Below are 24,330 nucleotides of genomic sequence, written 5' to 3' on the forward strand. Positions count from 1 at the left end.
CCTCTCGTGAGAGACGGCAAGGCCCCTTGTGACTGTTCACAGAAATAATGTTGGTCCAACCTCAACCCCATTCCAATGACTCATGCAGGTGCGAAAAGGCACCCCTTTGACTGTTAACAGAAATAATTTTAGTTGAACCCCTATCCCTTTCCAAAGTCTCGTGGGGGCGGAAAGATTCTCACGTGACTGTTCACAGAAAGAATTTTGGTCAAACCCCTACTTCTTTTCAATGTCACGTTGGGACGGGAAGGCATCCCTGGGACTGTCCACACAAATAATATTGGTCAAACCTCTACCCCTTTCCAACGTCTCGTGGGGGCAGGGAGGCACCCCTGTGAATATTAACATAAATAATTTTGGTGAAAGCCCAACCCCTTTTCGACGTCTCGTGGGGACGAGAAAGCACCCCCTGTGACGGGTCACAGAAATAATGTTGATCAAATGTTGATCAAATTTATTGGATACTAAAAATAAGCCTTTATTGGAAACAAAGGGTTTTTAATTGAATTTACATCTTATACAGTGAAAAACCACACTTTTTGACAGAAATAATTTTGATTGAAAAAAAAAAAAAATTATTGTTCTCTTCACTGTGATTTTCAAAAGATTATAAACTTAAATGGGCTTATTTTGAAGAAAAAATGAACTCAAAGTAAATTTTTATTGATTTATAAATGAAATATATATATAATATATAAATGAAATATCTTGGCATAATATGGATAAAATTTATCGCTGCATACATTAATGAAAGTTTATTTAAGCTTGCAATACAATGAAACACATGAAATAATGAAATAATAGTATTTCTTTTTAAAACCTATTTCACAAAAATTCGTTTTTTCACTGTATAAGATGGAAATTCTATCTAACACTATTTGTTTTTTATGATTCTTTGTTTTTAGTAATCAATCATTGTTTTATACTGCACAAAACAATCGTAAAAACACTTTTATGCAAAAATTAATATACATGTTTAAAATTATACCTACTCTTTCTAGTTCCAGTTTTCGGCACCAAGTGGTAAGAAATTTAAAAGTCCCTCGTTTTTGTCACGTGGTTTAGAGGTGCACAACTTTAAATTGTGAAAATCGTTTTTAATTTGTTTAAAAACTGTTTAATATTATGTCTCCAACAAAATTGGAATAAATTTTCGCCTGTTATGAAGAATATTAATTTAAACTTTCTCATATTTAAAGTTTTTTTTTGTCGCGATTTCAATTCATCGAATGTTTATCTTATCGGCTGCTGTACATAACATAACCTGAATGTAGTCTTGTCACAAAAAAAATGTATAAAAAAGTTTAAAATTAATTCCTATAATATCACCCAACTTGCAAAATTCAAAAATGAATAATGGGGTGTACAATAATCCAAAGAGTACACAGGCTGTTAAATATTTCCAGTTGCAGGCAAGTCTTTTGTTATCATAGATAAGTGTATTACACCTCTTACCTCATGATTATACGTTCGTCATTTTAAATGCGTAGAAGTAATAATTTATTTTTGTTAGTAGTTGCACATCTTCACTTCAATTTAGGTACCCAATTTTCCGTATTGATTCAAAAAGAATGGCGTCCACTTTATGGGAAACAAAATCCAACTTGAAGGATATTTTTGAGGCTGGAATTAAAGCAGTTTTGCCACATTCCGTGATAAAAAATAAGGTCAAGGTCATAGAAGATACATTTCATGTTGGAAATGACAAATTCAGTTTAAAAGAAAATGTTTATGTGGTCGGTTTTGGAAAAGCTGTTATGGGAATGGCGATTGTTCTAGAGGAAATTCTCGGAGATCGCTTGAAAAAAGGAATCGTTAGTATTCCAAAAGGTTCGAAGGACAGTATCTGGAAAAGTGCGAATTTAGAACATTTTCCAAAATTAAAAGGTGTCATAGAGTATCGAGAAGGTGCGGAAAACAATCAACCAGATGATGATAGTTTGGAAACTACACATGATATTTTGGATTTAGTCGAAGGACTTAAAGAAAATGACACTTTGATTGTCCTCATTTCAGGAGGAGGTACTATTAAAATTAAAATTTTTATAATATTTTATTCATTCTAAGATTAAGAATTATTAACAGAAAATCTTATATGGTTTGAAAACGTATATGATTTACAGAAGTTATTTTTCATAGCGATACATCCTCATAAATTCAATATGAATAACACCATTTCTTCATTTACCTACAACTCTTGAAAAGTAGTAGATTATTTTTCTCATTAACAAAATATGTCTCACCGCGTGTAGAATTATCTGACAGCGTACTTTTAACATTTAAAAACCATCAAAAATACATCTAAGTTATTTCTGGATTAATTTTTTATTAAAGTAGAATTAAATTCTTTTTGAATTTCATTCGAATTTTCTAAAAGATTAAATTATCCAATTTTCTGGACACATTTGTCACATAAATTTATTAAATTATTTTATTTTCATATCAAAATTTCATTCTTAAATTTCAACGACAAGAAAAATGTAACATTTATGTGCATGTTGAAACTGAGACGAGTAGATAACTCCCCCCTACAGTAGGTAATTGTTAATTGAAAGCAGAAATATACATAAAATAATCAATTCTAATTTTAATTTATTAATGCGTATATTGTCCTAGCTAATAATTAAATTAATGATTATCTAATGTAGGATGATCTCCCTTATTTCAATTTATATTTGACCTGAGCAAAAGTAATTTTATTGTTAAATAGTAGTAAGAATGGCATTTTTATCGTAAATGAAAAATACAGGTTTTTTACTTTTTTATTGCATTAGTTACATGTAAATAATAGTTTCGACAATCGAAACTTACCACTGAGTGTTAATTTTTGACAGTTATATTACAAATTTGAACTTCTATTTATAACTTGTTCTTGTAATTTTTAATGTGACAAATTTCACTTCAAAAGTTTACATTAAGGAGTTTTCCATATTTTTTAGGATGAATGCTGCTTAGAAAGAAAAACGGAAAAATCTGGAATTCATAGGCTATTAAAATCAGTTCTTGCTCGAATCATCCTGTCAATTTTACTTTGGTCCCGGGATCTTTCTCCTGATATATTTTCGCTATTCGTGAATAGCAACAGAAAAACTTTTTTTGCTTAAGGTTCAACTATTTAGTTAAAAGTGGAACGACTTGGTTCAAAATTAATTTTTTGGTCTATCATTTATTATTTTAGTTGAAAACCAATATATATAACCAAAATATATATATATATATTCCATGTTTGGTCTAACATTTATTTTCTTTAGTTAAAAATTCAGTTGTTTGTTTAAAAAATTTCTGTTTTTTGCTAAAAATTAATCTTCCTGGTTTAAAATTCATTTCTCTATTTGGAAAATATATTTTTGATTGAAAATAATTTTTTTTAGCTAGAAATTTAACTATATTTCATACTCTGTCGAAAATTTATCTTTTTTGATAGATTCTAATCTTCTTGTTTAAAAATTTAAATATTTTGTTGAAAATTCATCTATTTTGTTACAAATTGTCTTTTTTTTTGTAGAAAATTCATCTTTTAGGTTGAAAATTCAACTAGTGGGTTAAACATTCATTTTGTCGGTTGATTCATTATTTTAGATCAAAGTCAATTTCTCTGCATAATAATTCACTTATTTTATTTAAAAAATGTTATTGTAAATTATTTTTTTAATGAAAATTTAAGTTTTTCAGATTTGGTTTAATATTAACCTTATTCAGTTAAAAATTCAGCTATTTGATTGAAACGTTCTGTATTTTGTTAAAAACTAGTTTTTGTGGTGGAAAATTAATACTTTTTGTTAAAAATTCATTTTCTTATATTGAAAATTAGTTTTTTATTTTAAAAATTATTTTTTAATGAAACTGTTGCGTTTGCAGCCGAATAATTGGACTTAAAATAAAAAATACAATATTTTAACGAAATAGTTTAACTTTTAACCAAATAGTTGAGTTTCCATGCCAAACACGAATTTTTAGCCTTAAAAAAATTAATTTTCAACAAAGTAGTCCAATTTTAACCAAAAAGAATGAAGTTTCAACAAAAGATGGTTGAACTTTTTTATTGTATTCTATTAATTCAGTTGAAATTGAAGCTAAAATATTAGAAAAAGGTGAAAGGGAAGTAGAAAGTTTCTTGAAAACAGGGAAAGAAGAGGAATTAAAAAAAAACAGGAGGAAATGGGAAAGAGGGGAAAGAGTGTAATTTAAGATGAAACTAATCGATTTAAAACCTTTTCGACTTCAAAATGCCCAACTGTTATGACTTACAATTTGAACAAATTAAAAATTTGAATACGGATTCACTGAATAAGAAATTTGAAACACTATTAATTACAAATTTTTAAACTATAAAGCTTTAATGAGAAAATATTAAATTTTAAATGTCCTCAATTAAAATGGTACAGTTTTTCCAAGTTTTAAATTTCAATTTTAAAAGTTTCATTGTGATTAAAATTGAATTTAAGTATAATGAACTGCCGAGAAAAACGGAAAGAAGTCGGTTAATCGCATTTTTTTCAACAATTCAATAAAAGACGACAAACTCGTACGATCTGAGCCCTGAATGTATTATTAAAAAAGGCTCATGGTAAAACTGAATTCTCTGATAGTACTGATCAGAAAGACTAAAATGAGAATCTCAGATAAACATTAGAAAATCACAATTTCAATTTAATCTATATTCAATTCCTTACAGGTTCAGCTCTTCTCTATATGCCGCGACCTCTCATCAGTTCAGATATCAAGCAATCATTCTGCAAAAATCTCCAAAATGCAGGAGCCGATATAACTGAATTAAACACAGTTCGCAAAAAACTATCTATGGTAAAAGGTGGAGGTTTAGCAAAAGTGGCTTATCCTGCTTCAGTAATAAGCCTGATAATATCTGATATAATAGGAGATCCCGTCAATTTAATAGCCAGTGGTCCAACCGTATATAGTTCAAAATCCCCCGAAGAAGTCTCCTCAATTCTAACAAAATACAACTTCCAGAAAACTCTCGAAAGTGATTTAAAAACCCTGATAACTTCACGGGAACCCAGGGAAAACAAAGACCTTCTTGACAAACGAAAACAATTCAAACACGTAACCAACATCATCATCGCGAATAATACTCTCGCCATGGAAGCAGCAAAACTGGAGAGTCTAAAAAAAGAATTTACTCCCGTAATTTTACGAAACGACATAAAAGGTGAAGTTCATAACGTGAGTCTTGCTTATGTCCGAGCAAGTTTTTATGTCTGTCTTGCTTTAGAAAAGTGCATCGAGAGAAAAGATTTTTTTGAGAAAATGGAAAAAGATCCTTTCCTTCCTCTCGATTCTAAAAAAGTTGATGAGATTTTTGACATCATTGAAGAAACTTCAACTCGAGGAATTCTTTTAATCGGAGGAGGAGAACCAACTGTTAAAGTCACAGGTTCCGGAAAAGGCGGAAGAAACCAAGAGCTCGCTTTATATTTTTCTATGGATTGGCTAGCGAAGATTAAATCCCATCCGGATTTGTCAAAATACGAGGTTATTCTTTTAAGCGGAGGCACTGATGGTCAGGATGGTCCTACGGATGCTGCAGGTGCATTTGGATATCCGGCAATCGCTCCGATTATTTATCATCTGAGAGAAAAAGTGAGAAAGTTGCAAAATAAAAAAAAAATCCTCCCTGAAAATTCCAATACAACAGAGGTTCCTGAAAATTTGGATCAGATATCGAACGAAATTGAGAAGTTAATACCTGAAGTTGTTCTAAAGGAAAACAACAGCTACAATTTTTATTCTCGCTTCAAAAAAGGAGAGGATTTAGTCAAAACTGGACTTACAGGAACGAATGTAATGGATCTTCATCTTATTTTAATCAGGAAACGCCAGTGTAGATGTCCAAATAAATTTGAGCGAGATAAAAAATGTGCGGATCCGTTTGACGAACACGATTTGCACAGCAATTTAGTTGGAAGCGAAAGAAAAACCAATGAAGAGATCACTCTGGATAAGCAATTGGAGTTGTTGAATATAAAAATTGTCGATGCCAATTTCGAATTGCCTTGCTGTAAAAAGATAAAATTTTACGGTGATAAAGAAACAGTTTTGTAGATGCCAAAGTGTTTTTAACTTTTCCTTGTTTATTTATTCCGAATATACAATATTCGATTACTTCAATTCTTAAATAGTATTTTGTACACTTTCAAATATTGCACTGATTAAAAAAGAAAATTAAATTAACCGAAACATAGAAGGTTAAAAATGGTATCCATTTCTCTATAAATATTCTCTGTTTAAAAACTTTAAATGCATAATATAAATAATGAAAGGACGGACTTGGATGATTAAAGTTTAATCCCCTCTTTCATAAAAAATCATTTTCCTGAAAAAGGACAGATTCGTAAAATTACGTTTTGGTGCATTCTCAACTTTCTCTGTTTCATTTAAACCGGAAAACCTAAAATTAGAAAGTGACTTATGTATAATAAATAAATTAAAAACATTTTTAAATTCTCTCTAGCAAAGGCCAGTTGACATGATTAGTGATAACTTAAATAAGGATGAGATTTCAGCTTGCAGATTTGCAGGGAAAACTTACTAACGAAAAATCTGTAATACTCTCAAAAATGATAGTAGATCTTTACGAGTAGGAGAGACGTTCCAAATTTTAAGTAACCTCGCGTAGAAAATTCGGCTTCGAGGAAAACTTGACTACGTATTAAAAGTTTTAAGGTATGAAAATTTTTCTGAAATTGTTCCTCTTTAAAGATCCCAACTAAAAAGATGGTGTTTTACGAGCATGTCGCGAACGCCGTCTTTTAAAGGTTGAGATTGTTCCTTTTTGGGGGGCAGTTCCCAGTCGGGATTTAAATTGAAGGCGAATTGACTAAGTATCCTCAATTCGCATTTGACTTGAACCCAGCCCGGACTATTCACAAAACTCCATGGCTGGTACCTAAAAAAAAACAACAGTTTCCAATCAGAATTTCGGACAAGACAATAAACTGGTTAATTAATTAATTAATCATTTTCAAAATCTGCTTACCATTTTTGCACAACATCGACGCAGGAGCACAAAACTTCGAGCCAGAGATGCAAAACTTGCTCGTTGAGTCCAAGGCAGATAAGGGAACGCAATTTTACATCCATTTGTGCATGTGCATTGTCATGACTTAAATTAATTGATTGCACGCAACGGTAGAGCAACTGAAAAACAGAAAGGGTGAACTTGAGAGACTATTGGAAAGTTAAAAAAATGGATGTGTTTTATTAAGAGAGCTTTCAATCAGGAGGACATAATAATACCTCTTCGGGTGTGAGAACTTTGCCGTCTTCGTCTAATCTGTAAGTTTTACAGAGAACAAGCCGACTGTAGACTGAATTGAAATCCTTTTCGACTTCTCTAGTTGAAGCTTCTTCAATAAAAAGCCAGGGATGGCAAGGACCTCCCAAAAAGGATGGCCTTCTCATTCCATGTTCTAAAACTGATTTTACAGCGGGACACAAAGATCCTCTAACTAAATCGGTAACAGCTTCGCTAACTGTATCGTCTCCTGCGCAAGTGTATTGTTTACTTCGTTCGTCCAGTAATTCGACGAATTTTGCCGGAAACCAGCCTGAGAAGGGATGATATTTAGGTAAAATATTTATGAGATTATATATGTTATTTTTATCAGAAGAATTTTCAATCTCGATTGTAGGATTCTTACCACGGAGACCGTTAAGTTCTCCAACCCAGCAGTGCTCGTCTTTTTGACTGATTATTGTTATTATGTCGTTTTTTCGAAAACCTAACTCATCATCGTCGTGTCTTTCAAAATCTGCAAAAAAATAGTTTAATTATAATCGAGGTGTTGATCACTTTTATAATCTGGTGTGTTTATAATCATGGCTTTGCGAAATCTTTAAAGTCTTTGTGAAAAGTTTTTGAAATCTTTGCAAAATATCTGATCTTTGAAATATTTTGAAATATTTCAAATCTTTGCAATATCTTTAAAATATTTTTTAATTTTCTTGAAATCTTTGAAAAATCTTAACGAAATCGTTGTGAAATCTTTGAAATATTTCTGATATATTTGAAATCTCCTGAAATCTTTAAAACCTTTTAAATCTTTTCAAATGTTTGAAACTTTTACGAAAATTTTGAAATTTTTGAAATCTTGTGGAACCTTTAAAATTTGTACAAAAACTTTTGACAGTTTTGAAACCTTTGCGAAAATTTCGAAATATTTCGAAATCTTCAAAACCTTTGAACCATTAAAATCTTTGAAAAATCTTGAACATTTTTGTTAAATCTTTGAAATATTTTTGATATCATTGAAAATTCTTTTGAAAGCTTTTAGATATTTCTGATATATTTAAAACGTTGTGAAATCTTTGTAAAATCTTATTGAAATCTTTTGAAATTTTTGTAAAGATGATGAAATATTTTTAATTTTTGAATTATTTATAAAGACAAGTCTTTGAAATATTTCAAATCTTTGCAAAATATCTGAAATATTTGGAAATGTTCTTAAAAATATTTCCAAAAAACTTAACGAAATCGTTGTGACATCTCTGAAATATTTCTCATATATTTGCAATCTTCTGAAATCTTTAAAACTCTTGAGAAATATTTTTTACACGTTTGCAATCTTCTGAAATTTTTCCGAAATCTTTGTGAAATCTTTAAGATTTCAATATTTTGAGGTTTTCTTGAAATCTTTGCAAAATCTTAACAAAACCGTTGTGAAATCTTTGAAATATTTCTGATATATTTGAAATCTCCTGAAATTTGTCAAATCTTTGAGAAATATTTTTAAAACGTGTGAAATCTTTCTGAAATCTGCAAGATCTTTGTGATATATTTTAAATATCTTTGTGAAATCTTTGTAATATTTGTGAAATCATTAAGTCTTTTATACACTTTATGGAATCTTTGAAATCTTCGTCATGTTTTCAAAACCTTTGAAATATTTGTAAAATATTTTGAAATTTTTTTAACCTTCGCGAAATCTTTATTAAATCTTTGAAATGTTTCTCATATCTTTGAAATCTTTGAAATAATCTTAAATCTTTGAATTATTTTGAAACATTTGAAATCTTGGTAAAATAGTTTGACATTTTTTAAAATATTTTAACTATTCTCTAAAGTCAAATGGACAACGCCTCAATTATTGTAATTAATTTTTTACAAATAAATTAATCGCACTTTAATTCCTACTTGAAGATATAGTGTAATATATTTCGTTTCGGAGAGACAAATTCTTACCTAACAAAGCTTTCGCTCTTCTCTTCCGAATTCGCGATACGTTTACATAGTTGTCATGGTCTTTGGCATGGCTTTCCATACTATAGTCAGCAACCAAAGTGATGCTGCTTAATTTGGGATCCAGATTCATAAAATGTCTCGCTACTTGCAAAATTGACTCTCGGAGGTCCACCAAAATTTCTGCAATGAGCCGTTTTAAACTCTTCGATTGCTTACAATAAATTATGGCGAATTCTATACTGATTAGAATTAAATTTTAAAAAAACCTTACCAGTCTGACGAATATTTTTGCATTTGGAATCGTCTTCCGCATCGTCATTTCCAAACAAAATTGTCTGAAGAACGGATTTGTTTCTCTTCATTTGGCGCCTATTGAGTTGCTGCTTTGGTAAATTTGGAGCAGCGTCTGGATTTCCAACTAAACCACCTTGGTCAACCATTAAATAAGCTAAGTGGCGTCTCCTGTGTGTTTCGACTAAAACGTCGGTGAGAGATCCACTTACTTCCATCGAAACCTGGAATTAAGAATAAAAAATATATTTTCATTAACTTTAATTTGAAATTTAAATGGAAACTTTCTATTATTTAAACAATTTAATTATTAACATAATAACAAATTGTACAGTTTAATCACCTTAAAAAATAATAATAATAATAATTTGAAGGACATGCTTTTATTTTTATGCACATTTTTAAAAATTTTATAACAGAATTATATGGAAAGAGGATTGGAAAATTGGAAAGCTACTTCAAAAATTCTTAATGTGAATTTTTTCGAATTTCAATTTAAAGTTACTATACAGTGGAATAGTTTAATTAGAATTACGTACCAGTATTAAATTAGTAACTTTTAATGTTTCGTTCACTGCAGTATTTTTAATTCTCTTCAAAATATATTTATTCTTGATCATACTTTTGAATTGCTTAGAATGCTTTTAAACTCATTCAAATCCTTTCGGATTATTGAAACTTCCTTACAATCTTTTAAATTCCACCGAACTCTCTGATATATCGGAATTCATATCATTTCTTTAAATGCCTTGAATTCGTCTAAATTCTCTAAATTAGTCGCAAAATTTTAGAATCCTTCCAATTTATCTCAATAATCTCAATTTCTTGAATTCCCGCAATTCCCTGAAATCGTGGAATCTCCTGAATTCCAAGGACTTCAAAATAATGCAAAGAATGCAGAGATTCAAAGATTTCAGAAAATTTAAGGAATTTAGGGAATTTGGCAAATATTAATTTATAAACTTTATTATTTATTATTATTTCGTCAAACTTACTTTAAACAATTGGTCCACATCGTCAATATCTCCAGGAATGTCAGACAGAGCGTTAAAAATCTGTGCGGAATTTTCCACTTGTTTGAGGTCAGCCTCTAAAAAGAACAATTTTTATTCAAGACATTTTCTGAATAAAAAAAGTCTAATTTTAAATTTTACAATATTTTACCTCTGATTTTTATCATTCCAAGTGTTACTTGAAAGAGAACAATCGACCCGTCGAAAAGAAAGAGATCCCAGATTCTCAAAAGTATCTTCATGTGAACGACGGATGCGAATAAAGTTAGGAACCAGTTCAATGATATGAGACTTAGTTCTATGTCGTGTTGGGCCAAAACATGGTCAATATCTGGTAAGTAGTTCGATACAAGCGTTCGAAGCACTCTTTGATCGGCCTGTATTCCTGGATAAATAAATAATTTATTTTTATATTTACAGGGCTCAGATTGACTAGCAGGCCTAAACAAAGTCGCATTATTCGCATAAAATTACAAAGAAAGTCGCATGGAATTTCGAAAAAAGTCACAACAAATTTTTTAAGATAATGAAAAAAGCAGTATAAGGCACTGAATGATTGAAATAATAACTTTATTTGTTTAGGAATATCGATTGAATAATTCAAGTTGACTTTCAAATATGCTTTGCAAAATGGAAATAAGCTTTAAAAGTTAAAACAGTTTTTTAACAATAGTCCTTCAGTTTGAAGGATTATAAATCTCGTGGATAATTTACATTACTTTGAACTTTAGGAACAGTCATTTTGAACTTTTTGAACATTAAATTATTTAAAAATTGAGGCTTTAAATTTGAAACTATATAATTTCAGTATGAAATCATACAATTTTAGGTAATTCAGAATTCACAGCCCAAAATAAGCGAAATAAGGTGATATTTCAGTCTAAAAAGATGAATTCTCGTAAATGGTCGAATTTTCTAACAAGAAAGATTGAATTTCAACCCAATAGTTGGATTTTCAAGCCAAAAAGGCTAATTTATTAAAATACAGTCTTTTTATCAACATGAATTCTAGAATTTTCAATAAAAAAGATTATTTTCAACAAAGAAAGGTGAGTTTTCAACAAAATAGTTGAATCAAAACAATTTTTTTTAATTTTTCGGAAGCTAGTTGAACTTTCAACCAAAAAAAAATTAATTTTAAAACAAAAAAGATGGCGCTTCCACTATGAAAGAAAACAAATCTATAAGGAAAATTTGTTGATCCAAAAGGCTGAATGTTCAATAAAACGGTTGAATTTTCTACCAAAAATATTACTTTTGAATATAATAATTGAATATTTAACCAATTTGTGTATTTTTTAATCAAATAGTTGAATTTTCAAGACAAAACGACGAACTTCATCATTTCAACAAGTAGATCGTTTTCAAACAAGAAAAATGAAATTTTAATCAAACAGTTAAATTTTTTTTTTAAATTTACCCCAACAGTTGCATTTACAACTAAATAGTTACATTTTCAATAAAAAATAGAATAATTTTTAACTAAATTGTTGAACTCTCGTGCAAAACGAGGATTTTTTTAGGAGACAGTTAAAATTTCAACGAAAAAGTTAATTTTGAACCAAAAATGATGATCTTTCTATTATAAGAGAGGAATTTTCAATCCAAAAGTATGGATTTTCTATTCATAAAGGCTTCAAATGGTCGAATTTTGGAATAAAAAAGATTGAACTTAAATCAAATAGTTAAATTTTCAAGCTAAAAAGAAGATTTTTTTAAAAGACAGTTGACTTTATCAACCTTAATAGTTGAATTTTCAATAAAAATATTATTTTTTACAAAGAAGGACGAATTTTGAATCAAATAGTTGGACTTAAAAAAATATATAATTTTCATGCAGACAGATTTTTTGAAAGGCAGTTGAATTTTCAATAAGAAAAGATAAACTTTCTATGCAAAAAGATGAATGTTAACACAGTAGAATTTTTCACTAAAAAGATGACTTTTTAACCAAATTGTTTAATTTTCCACTAAATAGTCTAATTTTCAACCAAAAAGAATAAACGTACATCCAAAAATAGTCGGATTTTCTTATTGGTTTTTATGAAATCAGCTCGAATTAAAGTGAGAAAACAAAAAAACAGAAAAAGAGGGAAAAAGAAAGTTTTCTGAAAACAAGGAAAAAATATAAATTCTTTACAAAGAGGAGAAAATGAGAATGAGTGTAAAGTGTGTAATTGATTTTGCAATTAATTTATTTTTAACGTTTTCGACTTTAAAAAAAGTCCAAATGTTAAGGCTTGCAATTTAAAAAATGCAAACTTTGAATACAAATTCACGAAATTGTTAAATTTTACATGCGATCAATAAAAACTTTTCTAAGTATATGGCTTTATTAAGAAATTATTACATTTTTAATGTGCTCAATTAAAATGGTACATTTTTTCTAGTTTTGAATTTCAACTTATAAGTTTCATTGCAATTAAAACTGAAACCAAATATATCAAACTTCTGACAAAAACGGAAAAAAGTGAATAACAATTTTTTTTAGTCGAAAAAGTCGCATGATTCGAGCCCTGTATTTAAACAAAAAGGGAAAAGAAAATAAGCATCCCGGGCAAAGATATTTAAAGAGTAGTTGAATAAAAAGAAAGAAACCTCTATATTACCTAATAAAGTTGAAGAATAATATGAAGCGGGTAATAAATCTTCCACAATAGTCGCCATCATCCAAAATGCGTCTTCTTCTTCCAACAATAATAATAACGAAGCTGCTATTGTTCCCGTTCCTTGACAATATCTGCAAATAGAAAATTTGTAATTTTAAGTATTTTTAATTTTAGTATTTCATACAAAAAAAAAATACAAAAGTTTTACCCAATGTCAGGATAAAGCCAGGCAAGGCCTCGCATTAATCTTCGTAATCGGGGAATTCCAGTGCTGTGTAAATGACTAAAACACGCGTTCGCAGGCATCGTGCGAAGTAAATCTTTCTCTATTTGTTTACTGGTCATTAAAGCATCATTGCTCGATGCTTTTACTATATCCTTGTAGGACGTTTCCGAGGAGACTTTTTTCTGCAAAGCTCCTAAGAAATATAAATAAAATACTCGATTAAGGGCGTATGCAGAACATTTTTTAATGGGGGCGATTGTGAATTTTCTTTAACGAATGTATGTGAAAGGGGGTGGGGGACTCCATCGATGATTTAAGAGAACTTTTCAAATTGAACATAAACATAAGATGATAAATTCTACTTTGTTTATATTTTTCAATTAAAGTGTTCAGATTCATATTTTTCAAAGCAAATTAAACTATTTCATTTTTGGTTGAAAAGAAATCCTTTTTAGAGAAAAAATTTAACTATTTGGTTGAAAATTGGCACAAGATAATATTCTTAATTGAAAATTCAACTATTTGGTTGCAAATTAATCTGTTTTGTTGAGCATTTAACTTTCTTGTTGAAAATTCGTCTTTTTTGGTTATATGCAAATGTGTTTTATTTGAAATTAAAATCTTTTTTGTTGCAATATCCACTATAATAGTTTTTATTGCAAATTTATATTTTTTGTTTGCAAATTCACCTCCTTAATTAAAAGTTGAAGTACTTTCTAAGAAAATAGATTTTTTAAACTTAAAGTTCAACTATTTAATTGAAAATGAACAATTTTAATGACATTTTATATTTTTGCATTCAAAACTCAACAGTTTTGTGTATAAAATTCGTCTTTTGTTCTCGGAAATTCCACATTTGGTAGAAAATTCATCTATGCGGTGAAAAATTTAACTGTTTGGTACAAGATTCGTTTCATTGTTAAATAATTATTTTTTCGTAATAAAAATTAAATTATTCAATTTTTTGTCAAAAACGGTCCTTGTTAGTTTAGAAATTTAACAAAATTGTTAAAAATGGTTGTAGTTGTGGAAAATTGGTACTTTTTGGAAGAAAATTAATATTCTTGGTTTAAAATTCTCAACCATTTGGTTAAAAAATTATTTTTCTGGATTAAAAACTAATTTGTAACTTAAAATTGAAATATTTAATTGAAAGTTGACTTTTTGTTTGAAACTCAATATTTTTTGGTTTATAATTCAACATTTTTGCAAAAGAATCTGTTTTTTTTTTTAAATAAAAATTAATTTTTTCCAAAATTTATATTTTTGGGTTAAAAGTTGAAATTTCTACTACTTTCTAAAAAAAAGGAATTTTTTAAACTGAAAGTTCAGTTATTAGATTGAAAATGAACATTTTCGTTGAAATTTCATATTTTTCATTCAAAATTCAACTGTTTTATATTTTAAATTCGTCTTTTGGTGTTAGAAATTCAACATTTGGTAGAAGATTTACCTATGCGGTGAAAAATTTAACTGTTTTGTAAAAGATTCGTTTCATTATTTGACAATTATTTTTTTGCCTATGAGAAATTTAATTATTCAATTTTTGGTGAAAAACAGTCCTTGTTAGTTTAGATATTGAACTGTTTTGTAAAAAATATATGCAGCTTGTGGAAAATTCTTATTTTTTGAAGAAAATTAATCTTCTTGGTTGAAAATTCAAGCATTTGGTTAAAAAATCATTTTTCTGGATTAAAAACTAATTTGTAACTTAAAATTGATCTATTCAATTGAAAGTTAACTTTTTTATAGAAACTTCATATTTTCGCGTTTAAAATTCAACCGTTTTGTAGAAGAATCGTTTTTTGTAAATTAAAAATAAATTTTTCCAAGTTAAAATTTGATTATTACGTTTTAGGTATAAAAATATCTTTTTTGGTTTAGACATTTAAATATTTGGTTGAAAATTTAACTACTTGGTTAGAAATGCATATACTCTGTTAAACATTCATTTTTTTTATGGAAAAAATCTTCTTAGTTGAAAATGCAAGGATGTAGTTAAAAATGTATGTATTTTGTTGAGAATTCCTCTTTTATAGTAAAAAATTAATCTTCTTGGTTGAAAATTCATATGTTTAACTTGAATCCTCATCAAAGTAAGATTTTTCAGTTAATGACTGAAAAAATTTCTCCGTTGAACATTGAAGTATTCTGTTGAAAATTCGTAAATTTTTGTGTGATTAAATTATTTTTTATTTAAGATGAATGTACTTAGTTCAAATTTTCAGGAAAAAAAATAGAAATGAGGTCTGATAATTATCGGGGGGCCCAAATTGGTCATGGAAATTACCTTAATTAAAGAATTAAAATTATGATGTCTAATTACCAGACATTCGCATCCAAATTTGAGGACGCAAAGAATGAGGAATTCCTTGGTGAACCATTTCTCTTAATTTATCTGTGCGAGGTAATCTTCTATCCACCTGTTGCCACGATAATTCGGATACTTCTTTATTGTGACTGAATTCTAAAAGGGCGACCCATTGTAATCTAAATATAAAAATAAATATATAAATTAGAGTGCACAATAAACATTTGTCTTTTTCAATTTTACAAACGCTAAATTTCCCTAAACCCGGCGAATTTCTTCCTTTTGGTAAACAAAAATACTGCCATAAATTTTATTTTTTTAAATTGTTTAGAGGTTACGCAAGATTTTTTTACGTTTAAAAAAAAATTTCTTAGTTTTCGATTTTTTTTAATTCAAATTTTAGGCTAAAAAATACTTTGACTCGAAACTACATATAAAATATACCTTTTTTATAGTTGAACGATTCCTATATCACTTTAAAATGTATTCTTTAAAATGAAAATATCAATTCGGTGATCTTTAAATTCTACTGAATTCCTTGTAATTCACCCTCATTTTTTGGAATTCCCTTGAAATCGACTGAATACTTTCAAGTTCACCTTGAATTCTTGTGATTTTTATTAGAATTCTGTTCACTCCCATTTAACTAAATTTAACGAATTTTTTGTGGATTAAATTTTTTTTTTGTATTCACTTGAATTATTTTTTATTTGTCTGGAATTTTTGTGAATTGGTCCGGAATTGGGGTAACTTCACCTAGAATTCTTATAAGCTCCATTGATTTTTTTTTAATTCACTTGAATTAAAAACAACATTAGTTATATTATTAATGAATATTAGTAACTTTTAGCACTACAGTTATCTTTGAACAATAAATATGTGTATTTTCTGTTTATTTCGAGATTTTAGATTTTTCTTTTTCAGCCGGCACGAATAATTTCAATTTATCAATAGTAGATTAACATTCTCTTCATAGTTTAGAAGAAATCCTGTATATATTTCTGACAGTATTTTTTCATCAAAAGGAATAAATTTAGGGATTAGCGTTAGCAAATTTTAAAAATTCATTTTTCGATTCGGCACCCGGATTCTTTAGGTAAGATTTGGGGGGAAATCCGACAAGCAGGTATTATTTTAAGTAATTTTCGGCCGATTTTCTATCCCATCGCGGCCCTGTATATTTTATATATATATCAAAATTAATTGTAATTAGACTTGAGAGTTTTTTTAGACCTAGAAAGTTGATAGGTTTACCTGTGCTGAGGATCTTCAACGAAAGGAACTCCTAATAATTTTTTAGAGCTTTGTTCAGGTCCATCTTCTTCATCTACTCGAAATCCAAATTCGTCAAACCTGTGACCAATTAAACGTAAATTAATGTTCGAAAAATTCCTATAATCAGTTTATAGTGAAGCATATGTCTAGAACCATTCACTTTTCAATTAGAAATATATATTATTTTTATAGACACAGTATTGAAAATTTTACTACATTAGCTAAGGATGCTAATTCATTTCTTTAATAGGACAAACAAAAACTAATGTTTTCAAATAGATATTTATAATTTAAAATGTAAAAATGAATATAAAATTTTAAAATATAAAATTAATTATCGTATAATAAAAATAAATTACAGGAAATGTATAAATATAATTTTGATTCGATAGTTATAAACCTAATTATTTGGAATTAAATATACTTCCAACATTATTGATGAATATGAATAAGAGTGAATAAAATTAAAAAAATTAGGAATGACAATAATTCATTGCAATTTCTTTAGTTTAATTTATTCCTATATTTAATTCGCCTAATTTTGCTAATCTTTCCTCACACTTGGTAGTTTGTTTTTGCCTCCTTTCGCTTTGCTTTAAATAAATAAATCGAGAGTTATGAATCGGCAATTTCAAGTTACATACATTTTATTTGAAACATTTTTTTCATAACGGTCGACTGTTATTAAAATAATATTTTTATTATAAGTTTGTAAATATGTATTTGTTGATTGGGTACAATCACAAGAAGCTGAATAAAAGCTATAGTAGGGTATTTATAAACTTTGCCAAAAACTTAATGATTATAACGTATGTTCATAAATTTTATACGCGGACGATTTATTTGTTTGAAGTACTATTCGACAGAGAAGCAAACGCGTACAATAGTTTAGGTTGGTTTCTCCCTTTTATGTCTTAAATTTTAATTTTTAATAGTTTTTAACATGTGCGAGCTTACTTCTCTAAATTAATTATGTAAATATGACCATAACAGCCAAATTAGTGCTGCTTACTTTAATAAATAAACCAGTTAACAAATACCAAACAAAGAAAAACGTTAAATCAGCCAAAGTTTAATTGAATAAAATCTGTAAAAACTTTTTTGGTCGAGTCTACCGTTTTTGTTTGTTTGGCATTTTTTAAACAATTAATTAGTTGAAGTACGCAGTACGGTCGAAATGTTACAATCCAGGGACATAATTTTAAAGCCTTTAACTTTGTTTCTATTAAACAAAATACACATTTTCTTAAATAAACATAATTCAGGTGCAGTTAAATTGAATATCATTCTATATTTTATAAAATTATCTTTTATGGCTATGGAGTTTAAGTATAAAAATCAGGAAGTAAATGTGGATTAGGACAAGCTGACTTTACTAACAATCGAATGTTAAAACTTCAAGTACTTTCAATCTAGAGTATGAACCTATATCAAACCATTTCGACAGTATACTTCAAACTATAATACATATCTGGAAATAAAAGTTCCTTTCTTATTTACTAAAATTGCTTAGTTATCTATGAGGCACATAAAAGTGAAAGGTTTTAGACCTTCTATGCATATACCCAGTACTATAATTATGTTTTAACTTTAAATATGTACCTGTATTCGGGTTGAGAATTTGGATCATCTGGTTGGTTTAGTTTGGCTAAAATATCCTGGGGCCACATAGAAGGTGTTAAGGCGGAAAAAGGACCTCCTGGTGCAGGAGACAGTATTTCTCCAGATAAGCCTGCACCATCAAGTTCATATTCGTCATCCGATGCAGCTGTTTCCACTTTTTTCTGTACAAGAAAGAAATTTTGAAACTCCTAAGCTATAGTTATTAAATTTTCGATGGTTGCTCAATGCTTTAATCTAAAAACGAATGTATGTATAAAAAGGCTGATGTTGTACCTATACTAACGTGGACTGATTTTCCAAAACTAAACTTACGCGAAGTTTCAAATTTAGATTATCCAAAATTATTTAAAATCCTTTACAGCTAATAAATTAAAAATATAAATGGATAAAATAATGTTCACAAAATTCAAAATTATTTGTTTCTAATTAAAATAATTCAAAATTGTATAATTTTGAACAGAAGGTCTTTTAATACTTGGCCGACAACAAATTGATAACACTCAAAATCGCAGTTTAAGGTTTCACATTAGAGACACTCTTCTTTGTATAAATTGTTCATAACTAAACAATTTTTAATTTAAAGCATTAATAATTCGTTAAAATTTTATAGTGAAAACATTTCAGGAATAATTTCATTGAAACTTTATAAATTAGAGAATTTCAAATGAACGCATCGTTTAACCCTTAACTGGCACTATGGGTAAAAAATACCCCAACAAATTTTTGAGCTCGAATTAACCGGACTAAATACCAGAAAATGGACCACGTGTCGAATTTTACTAGTAATTGACATCACTAACTAAAGGTAGAGTGGCTTAGTATAGAGCGGCAAAGGTCAGCATATGTTGGATACCCGCTCAAAGTAGACCTTGTAAAACTGTGGGGTCCTTATTACCCGTTATCCCGTCAGTGAGAAAATAAGTAATTTTCAACAAAAATTTGTGGCATTGATATTAGTAGTGATTTTCGTTCAATTTCCAACGTAAGTTTATCATCTAAAGTGAAATAAAAATTTTTTTCATTAATTTGCATGCTTACAATCAAATACATGCACGTATAAAAATGCACGCGTACAACCACGCGTGCAATCGCCCGATGTGCCATGAGCACCGCGCAGGCCTTTGCAGCGATTGTGTAGGTTTGAAAGAGTAATTACAACTTTGAAAAAATGTTTTTTATGTTTCTTTTGTATTTTATTAACTATTTTCGTGCATTAAAATAAAAATAAATTGATTTGAACATGGAAAAATATGGTTTTATTTTAAAATAAAATCGAGTTTTCATTTTGAAAAATAAATACGTATTTGGAAGCATCAATAATGCAGTAATTTTTTTTAAAGAGTAGTATCTCAAGAGTATAACCCTACCTTTTTAGGTAAAATATTGAATTAAATTAATGACTGTAAAGCCGATTCTATTTCAAAAAACATATCTTAAACTACATTGCATCATTTTTTTGTGAAAAAATATTTTATACCGGCTGCGCGGGACATGCTTGAACACGTGGGGTAAAAAACACCCATTGTGTTCAAGCTTATATATTTTAGTTTTTAATTTATAGTAAAAGTGTTTTTTTTAAGTCTTGAAATAATGCGTTTATTTTGGGTTGCTTCTGCTTTGTAATTATACAATTCTGAATGTTGTTCATTTGGAAATTCAGACGCTCTAAGTTCTAAACGAATTTAGAACATAAATGTTTAGTTTTATTTTGCAAAAAATTAAAATTTTTGGAAAACCAAATTAAAATGCTTTAAAATTTAACACCATGAGGTTTAACCAATGAAGTTAAGTAATTTATCGTATGAATAAATTCAGTTGAAAAAATCGTATATTCAAACTACCAAAATGATATGCATGTTGACTGAAAATAACTGTATTATTAAAAAATTTTGAATTTATAATTAAAACGTTCTAGGTTTTATCATTTCAAATTTAAATTGTTCCAAAATGTATAACTTTCTATTGAAATGTTTTATATCTAAATAATTCTAAAACAGAAAAGTCGAAAATGGGAATAGTGTCATGTTAACAAAATTCAAAATTATCTGGTTTTAATACAAATGATCCGAAATTGTATAGTTCAAAAAAGAAAGCCCTTTAATACATGACAGATTACAAATTCAGAACAATAAAAATGACAGTTTAAGATAAAAACATCAGAGATTCTCTCATTTAAAGCAATTGTTTAGAATTAAAAAATGTCAAATTAAAATCCTTAATAATTGAAAACATTTAAAATATAAAACTTAAAGTATAATTGCGATGAAATTTTATAATTTGAAGAATTTTATATTAACGCAGTGTTAAAAAATCAAGAAATTATCAAGTCATTTTCAACTTTAATCACTCACGCTTGAATACTTTTAGTTTTGAATTTGTAGGAAGATGGGTTAAAAAACTAAATATTTTTAGATTCATTGATAATAATACTGCAAATATTTATTTTTTCATTATGAAACAAAATTTTTGTTAATTGAAAATTTTTTACGATTGGACAACTCGATTTAAAACTTTCAATTTTTTTTTCTTGTATATATACAAGAAAAAACTTTTTTTAAATTTATTTTGAGTAAACTTTATGGAAGTAAATAATTTTAGACGGAAAAAACAAGGAAAAATTTTTTGTAGAAATATAATATTTTTTAAATGACGAATAATTCAATTTTGTTCATTTGTAACTAAAGTTATAATATTAATTTTGTATACCATTTTTAAGAAACTAAGGAAACACGTACATATTTTTAAGTTTCAAACAGAATTTTTTGTCTATTATTCACGTATCCTGAAACATCAGGCATTTATTTTGACCCTGTGTAAACGGATTTTTACGGATCTTGTGTAAAAATGGCTGATTTTGCAACATTTTTTTGCAAATTTTGGTAAAAATTAACAAAATTGTATTTTCGTCATTTCTATCATATATATTATTCTTGAAAGAAAATTTTATTTTCTTACATTTTCCGTTTAAGATTTTTTACTTCCATAAACTTTACAACATCAAAAATGTAGAAAAATTAAATTTTGAAAATTTGCAATCGACTTGCCCAATTGTGAGACATTTTTCGATAATTAAAATTTTTTAATTTGTTCGAAATGCCACAAAGAAACTTTTTAGTGCTATTACCCATGCATCTGATAAATTTCAGTTTTTTAGACCAACTCTAATTTGAAGTACTAAAAGTATTTTTTTGAGGTCCTCGAAATAAAGTTTTTAATTTTGATGTTTTCTGCTTTGCAATTATATTATATTTTTATAAAAATGTCCAGTTTTTGGAAAATATAAATTAAAAGGCTTTAAAATTAGAAAACCATTAGACTTAGAGTAAACTGTTAACAATGTGAAGACAACTTTAAAGTTTGCAAGGTTTAAAATTTGTGCTTATAAACCGACAAAGCTTTAAATTTTTAAGCCGATAAATTTTAAATTGAAAAAACTTGTATTACTTTCTTTAAATTTTTCGATTCATCACATTAAAAATTTTAATATATCTAAAGTAATGCTTGAAAATAAGAAAACTGCGTAAGAAGATGGAACATCTAGCTTTAAAAGGCTATATACAAAATGTTAGAAAATTAGAATTTTTATTTTTCTGTTGGTTAAATTTCTAGTAACTGTAAGTTCTTCGTCTTCACGTTACAATATATCTATAGCCACTCCGAAAAAATACTTTTATGATATTCTTATCGAACTGTCAAACTTTCGCTCCAATTTATTTTTCCCCACAATAAATAATTATAAATTCCAAACACAAATATTATTCACGAAATTCCAAAGTCGAAATGAAACGTTAAAGAAATTTAAATAGAGGTTTAAATGTGTAAACAAATATAGATAAAAATGATAAAAACTTACATTATGTTCCTCCTTTCCAACATAACCTTCATGATCACGAACTTGAAAGAGAGACTTGGCTATTTCCATTTTCACATATAGGGGCAGCTCCGCCTATCTTTTGGACAATACTGCTATCCGTAATTCTTCTTATACAACATCTGGATTGTTATTAAAAACCTTCAAAAACAAGTATGAAAGATTTTTATTGACCATTGAAGGCATTTCCACCCCACATGTATCCAAATTCACTTATCACTCATAATCAAATTGACAAAACTGTACACTGTACACAAACACAAATTATACTTTATACTATAGTAGATGCTCCAGATGGATATTTAACAGAGAATATGACGCAGTGTAGACGTGGAGCGTTACTTTAGTGTGAAAAGTGAATCTGAGTGGGTGTGAGTGGCCGTGTCGCATATATCTTTATGACCATTCGCCGACAGCGATATTCACGTAGTAAAAAAGCCTGGGACTTTTTGAAAAACAAATCTGCACCTCGTTTTGTGTCCATAATAATTTAAAAATAAAGCGGCAAATTTAGTTTTTAGTCTCTTATATTATACCAAATTTACTACATTTTTAGTATAGATTTTAAGTGCCTGATATTTCAAGTTATGACATCAGTTGGCAAGATGTCTGCACGCTGAGGGCTAAGCAGTAATACCAATAGCATGGGACGAAACATAGTTTTTGTAACAACTTGAAAAAAATTATGTTATTTTTCGGTTTTTAAAAAGCTGTTAAATTACATAATAAAATAATTACAATAAAAATATCGATTTTATTATTTGAAAAATACACAATAATATTCTCAAATAATAATAAATAATATAATGAACAGTAAAAATATTAATAAAAATACGGCCGCTCGTAATTGTATACCTACAACATCATCTCAGGAGTTTTCAAGCATCGTATTAAATTATTTGAATTAACTTATAACATTCTAATCTCATCAGTCACTTGACTTAGTTCGTGGCTATGATGTATAATCGGGTTCACCCGAGTAAAAGTTTCATAAAACAAATAATAATATAATTCCCAAATGGGAAAATTCTTGAATAATAGCATTTCCAAACAGTTTATAATATTTCCGCATAATAAAATAATAAAATTCGCGGCAGAAAATTGCTGAAACATAAATTTTTCGAACTAGAAAATTCCCAAATTTAAACCATTACAAAATTCTGTTATACATATTATTTATTTATTAAAAAATAAAATATTTTTACTTTATACGTACAATAATTATAAAATTCCCAAATTGGAAAAGTACCGCATAATTAAATTTCTGCATAAATTATAAACTGTCTGGAGTACAAAATTCCCGCATTTAAACAACTCAAAAAAGTATAAATATTATTTATTTTTATTAAAATTACAATAATCAAATATTTTTATTAAAAAAATGTTTTCCTTGTTTGAAGTTTCTATAATTATTGTTTGCATATCAAATAACACTAATTTACACAAAAAAATTTTGCAAGAAATTTTTTTCAATTATTGTTATTGTAAATTCAAACAATAATTTTGGAAACTTTACACGTGCAACAATAATAAAATTCCCGTATTATAAAAATCCCGAATTTCGAAATTCCCGTATATTAAAATTCCCGAAAGTTTATAATATTATTACCAAATTTATCCAGTAAATTCGCTCATTTCAAAATTTCTTTAAATGTGTAAATACTTATTTATTAAAAGTACAATATCAAATATTTTTATAAGAAAAATTGTTTTTCATGTTTAAAGATTCTAAAATTATTGTTTGCATTTAAAAAAAAACAATAATAGAACAAAAATATTTCTGGATTAAATTTTTGTTCAATTATCATTTTTAATGTAAACAATAATTCTATAAACTTTAGACATGAAAAATATATATTTTTTTGTTAATAAAAATATTTGATTATTGTGTTTTGAATAAACAAATAAT

The 24,330-nt window shown here is 27.9% G+C and overlaps 2 protein-coding genes across 3 annotated transcripts; one reads left to right on the forward strand and one right to left on the reverse strand.

Moving 5' to 3' along the window:
* The first annotated feature begins 1,153 nt into the window (after positions 1–1,153).
* Positions 1,154–6,097, forward strand: LOC117176223 (glycerate kinase). 2 transcript variants are annotated; one of them, XM_033366361.1, is made up of 3 exons: positions 1,154–1,412; positions 1,514–2,022; positions 4,676–6,097. In XM_033366361.1, the coding sequence occupies exons 1-3, from the start codon at positions 1,357–1,359 to the stop codon at positions 6,061–6,063; spliced, it is 1,953 nt and encodes a 650-aa protein (XP_033222252.1). In that variant the 5' UTR covers positions 1,154–1,356; the 3' UTR covers positions 6,064–6,097. The 2 variants fall into 2 exon arrangements, with proteins under 2 accessions (XP_033222252.1, XP_033222253.1); XM_033366362.1 differs by having other exon boundaries at positions 1,155–1,412; positions 1,517–2,022.
* LOC117176222 (small G protein signaling modulator 3 homolog) lies at positions 6,073–22,778 on the reverse strand. The gene is made up of 14 exons (XM_033366360.1): positions 22,404–22,778; positions 18,530–18,711; positions 16,907–17,005; positions 15,668–15,831; positions 13,324–13,534; positions 13,116–13,246; positions 10,658–10,891; positions 10,489–10,583; positions 9,474–9,717; positions 9,203–9,382; positions 7,662–7,772; positions 7,258–7,568; positions 6,998–7,158; positions 6,073–6,907 (listed from the first exon to the last, which is right to left on the reverse strand). Exons 1-14 carry the CDS (start codon positions 22,470–22,472, stop codon positions 6,715–6,717), a joined length of 2,385 nt encoding a protein of 794 aa, XP_033222251.1. The 5' UTR covers positions 22,473–22,778; the 3' UTR covers positions 6,073–6,714.
* Positions 22,779–24,330: the final 1,552 nt, after the last annotated feature.

The sequence above is a fragment of the Belonocnema kinseyi genome, chromosome 7 (assembly GCF_010883055.1).
Source record: "Belonocnema kinseyi isolate 2016_QV_RU_SX_M_011 chromosome 7, B_treatae_v1, whole genome shotgun sequence".
NCBI classification, from domain to species: domain Eukaryota; kingdom Metazoa; phylum Arthropoda; class Insecta; order Hymenoptera; family Cynipidae; genus Belonocnema; species Belonocnema kinseyi.

What these genes read in the sequence shown, in the direction of transcription:
- LOC117176223 (XM_033366361.1), top strand. Translation starts at nt 1,357, where the DNA reads ATGGGGTGTACAATAATCCAAAGAGTACACAGGCTGTTAAATATTTCC. An exon ending in TTAAATATTTCCAGTTGCAG is followed by an intron (nt 1,413 to 1,513) that starts GCAAGTCTTTTG and finishes TATTTTTGTTAG; the next exon opens with TAGTTGCACATCTTCACTTC. An exon ending in TGTCCTCATTTCAGGAGGAG is followed by an intron (nt 2,023 to 4,675) that starts GTACTATTAAAA and finishes AATTCCTTACAG; the next exon opens with GTTCAGCTCTTCTCTATATG.
- LOC117176222 (XM_033366360.1), bottom strand. Translation starts at nt 22,472, where the DNA reads ATGGAAATAGCCAAGTCTCTCTTTCAAGTTCGTGATCATGAAGGTTAT. An exon ending in AATTTGGATGCGAATGTCTG is followed by an intron (nt 13,535 to 15,667) that starts GTAATTAGACAT and finishes TATATTTCTTAG; the next exon opens with GAGCTTTGCAGAAAAAAGTC. An exon ending in AGAACTTAACGGTCTCCGTG is followed by an intron (nt 7,569 to 7,661) that starts GTAAGAATCCTA and finishes ATCCCTTCTCAG; the next exon opens with GCTGGTTTCCGGCAAAATTC.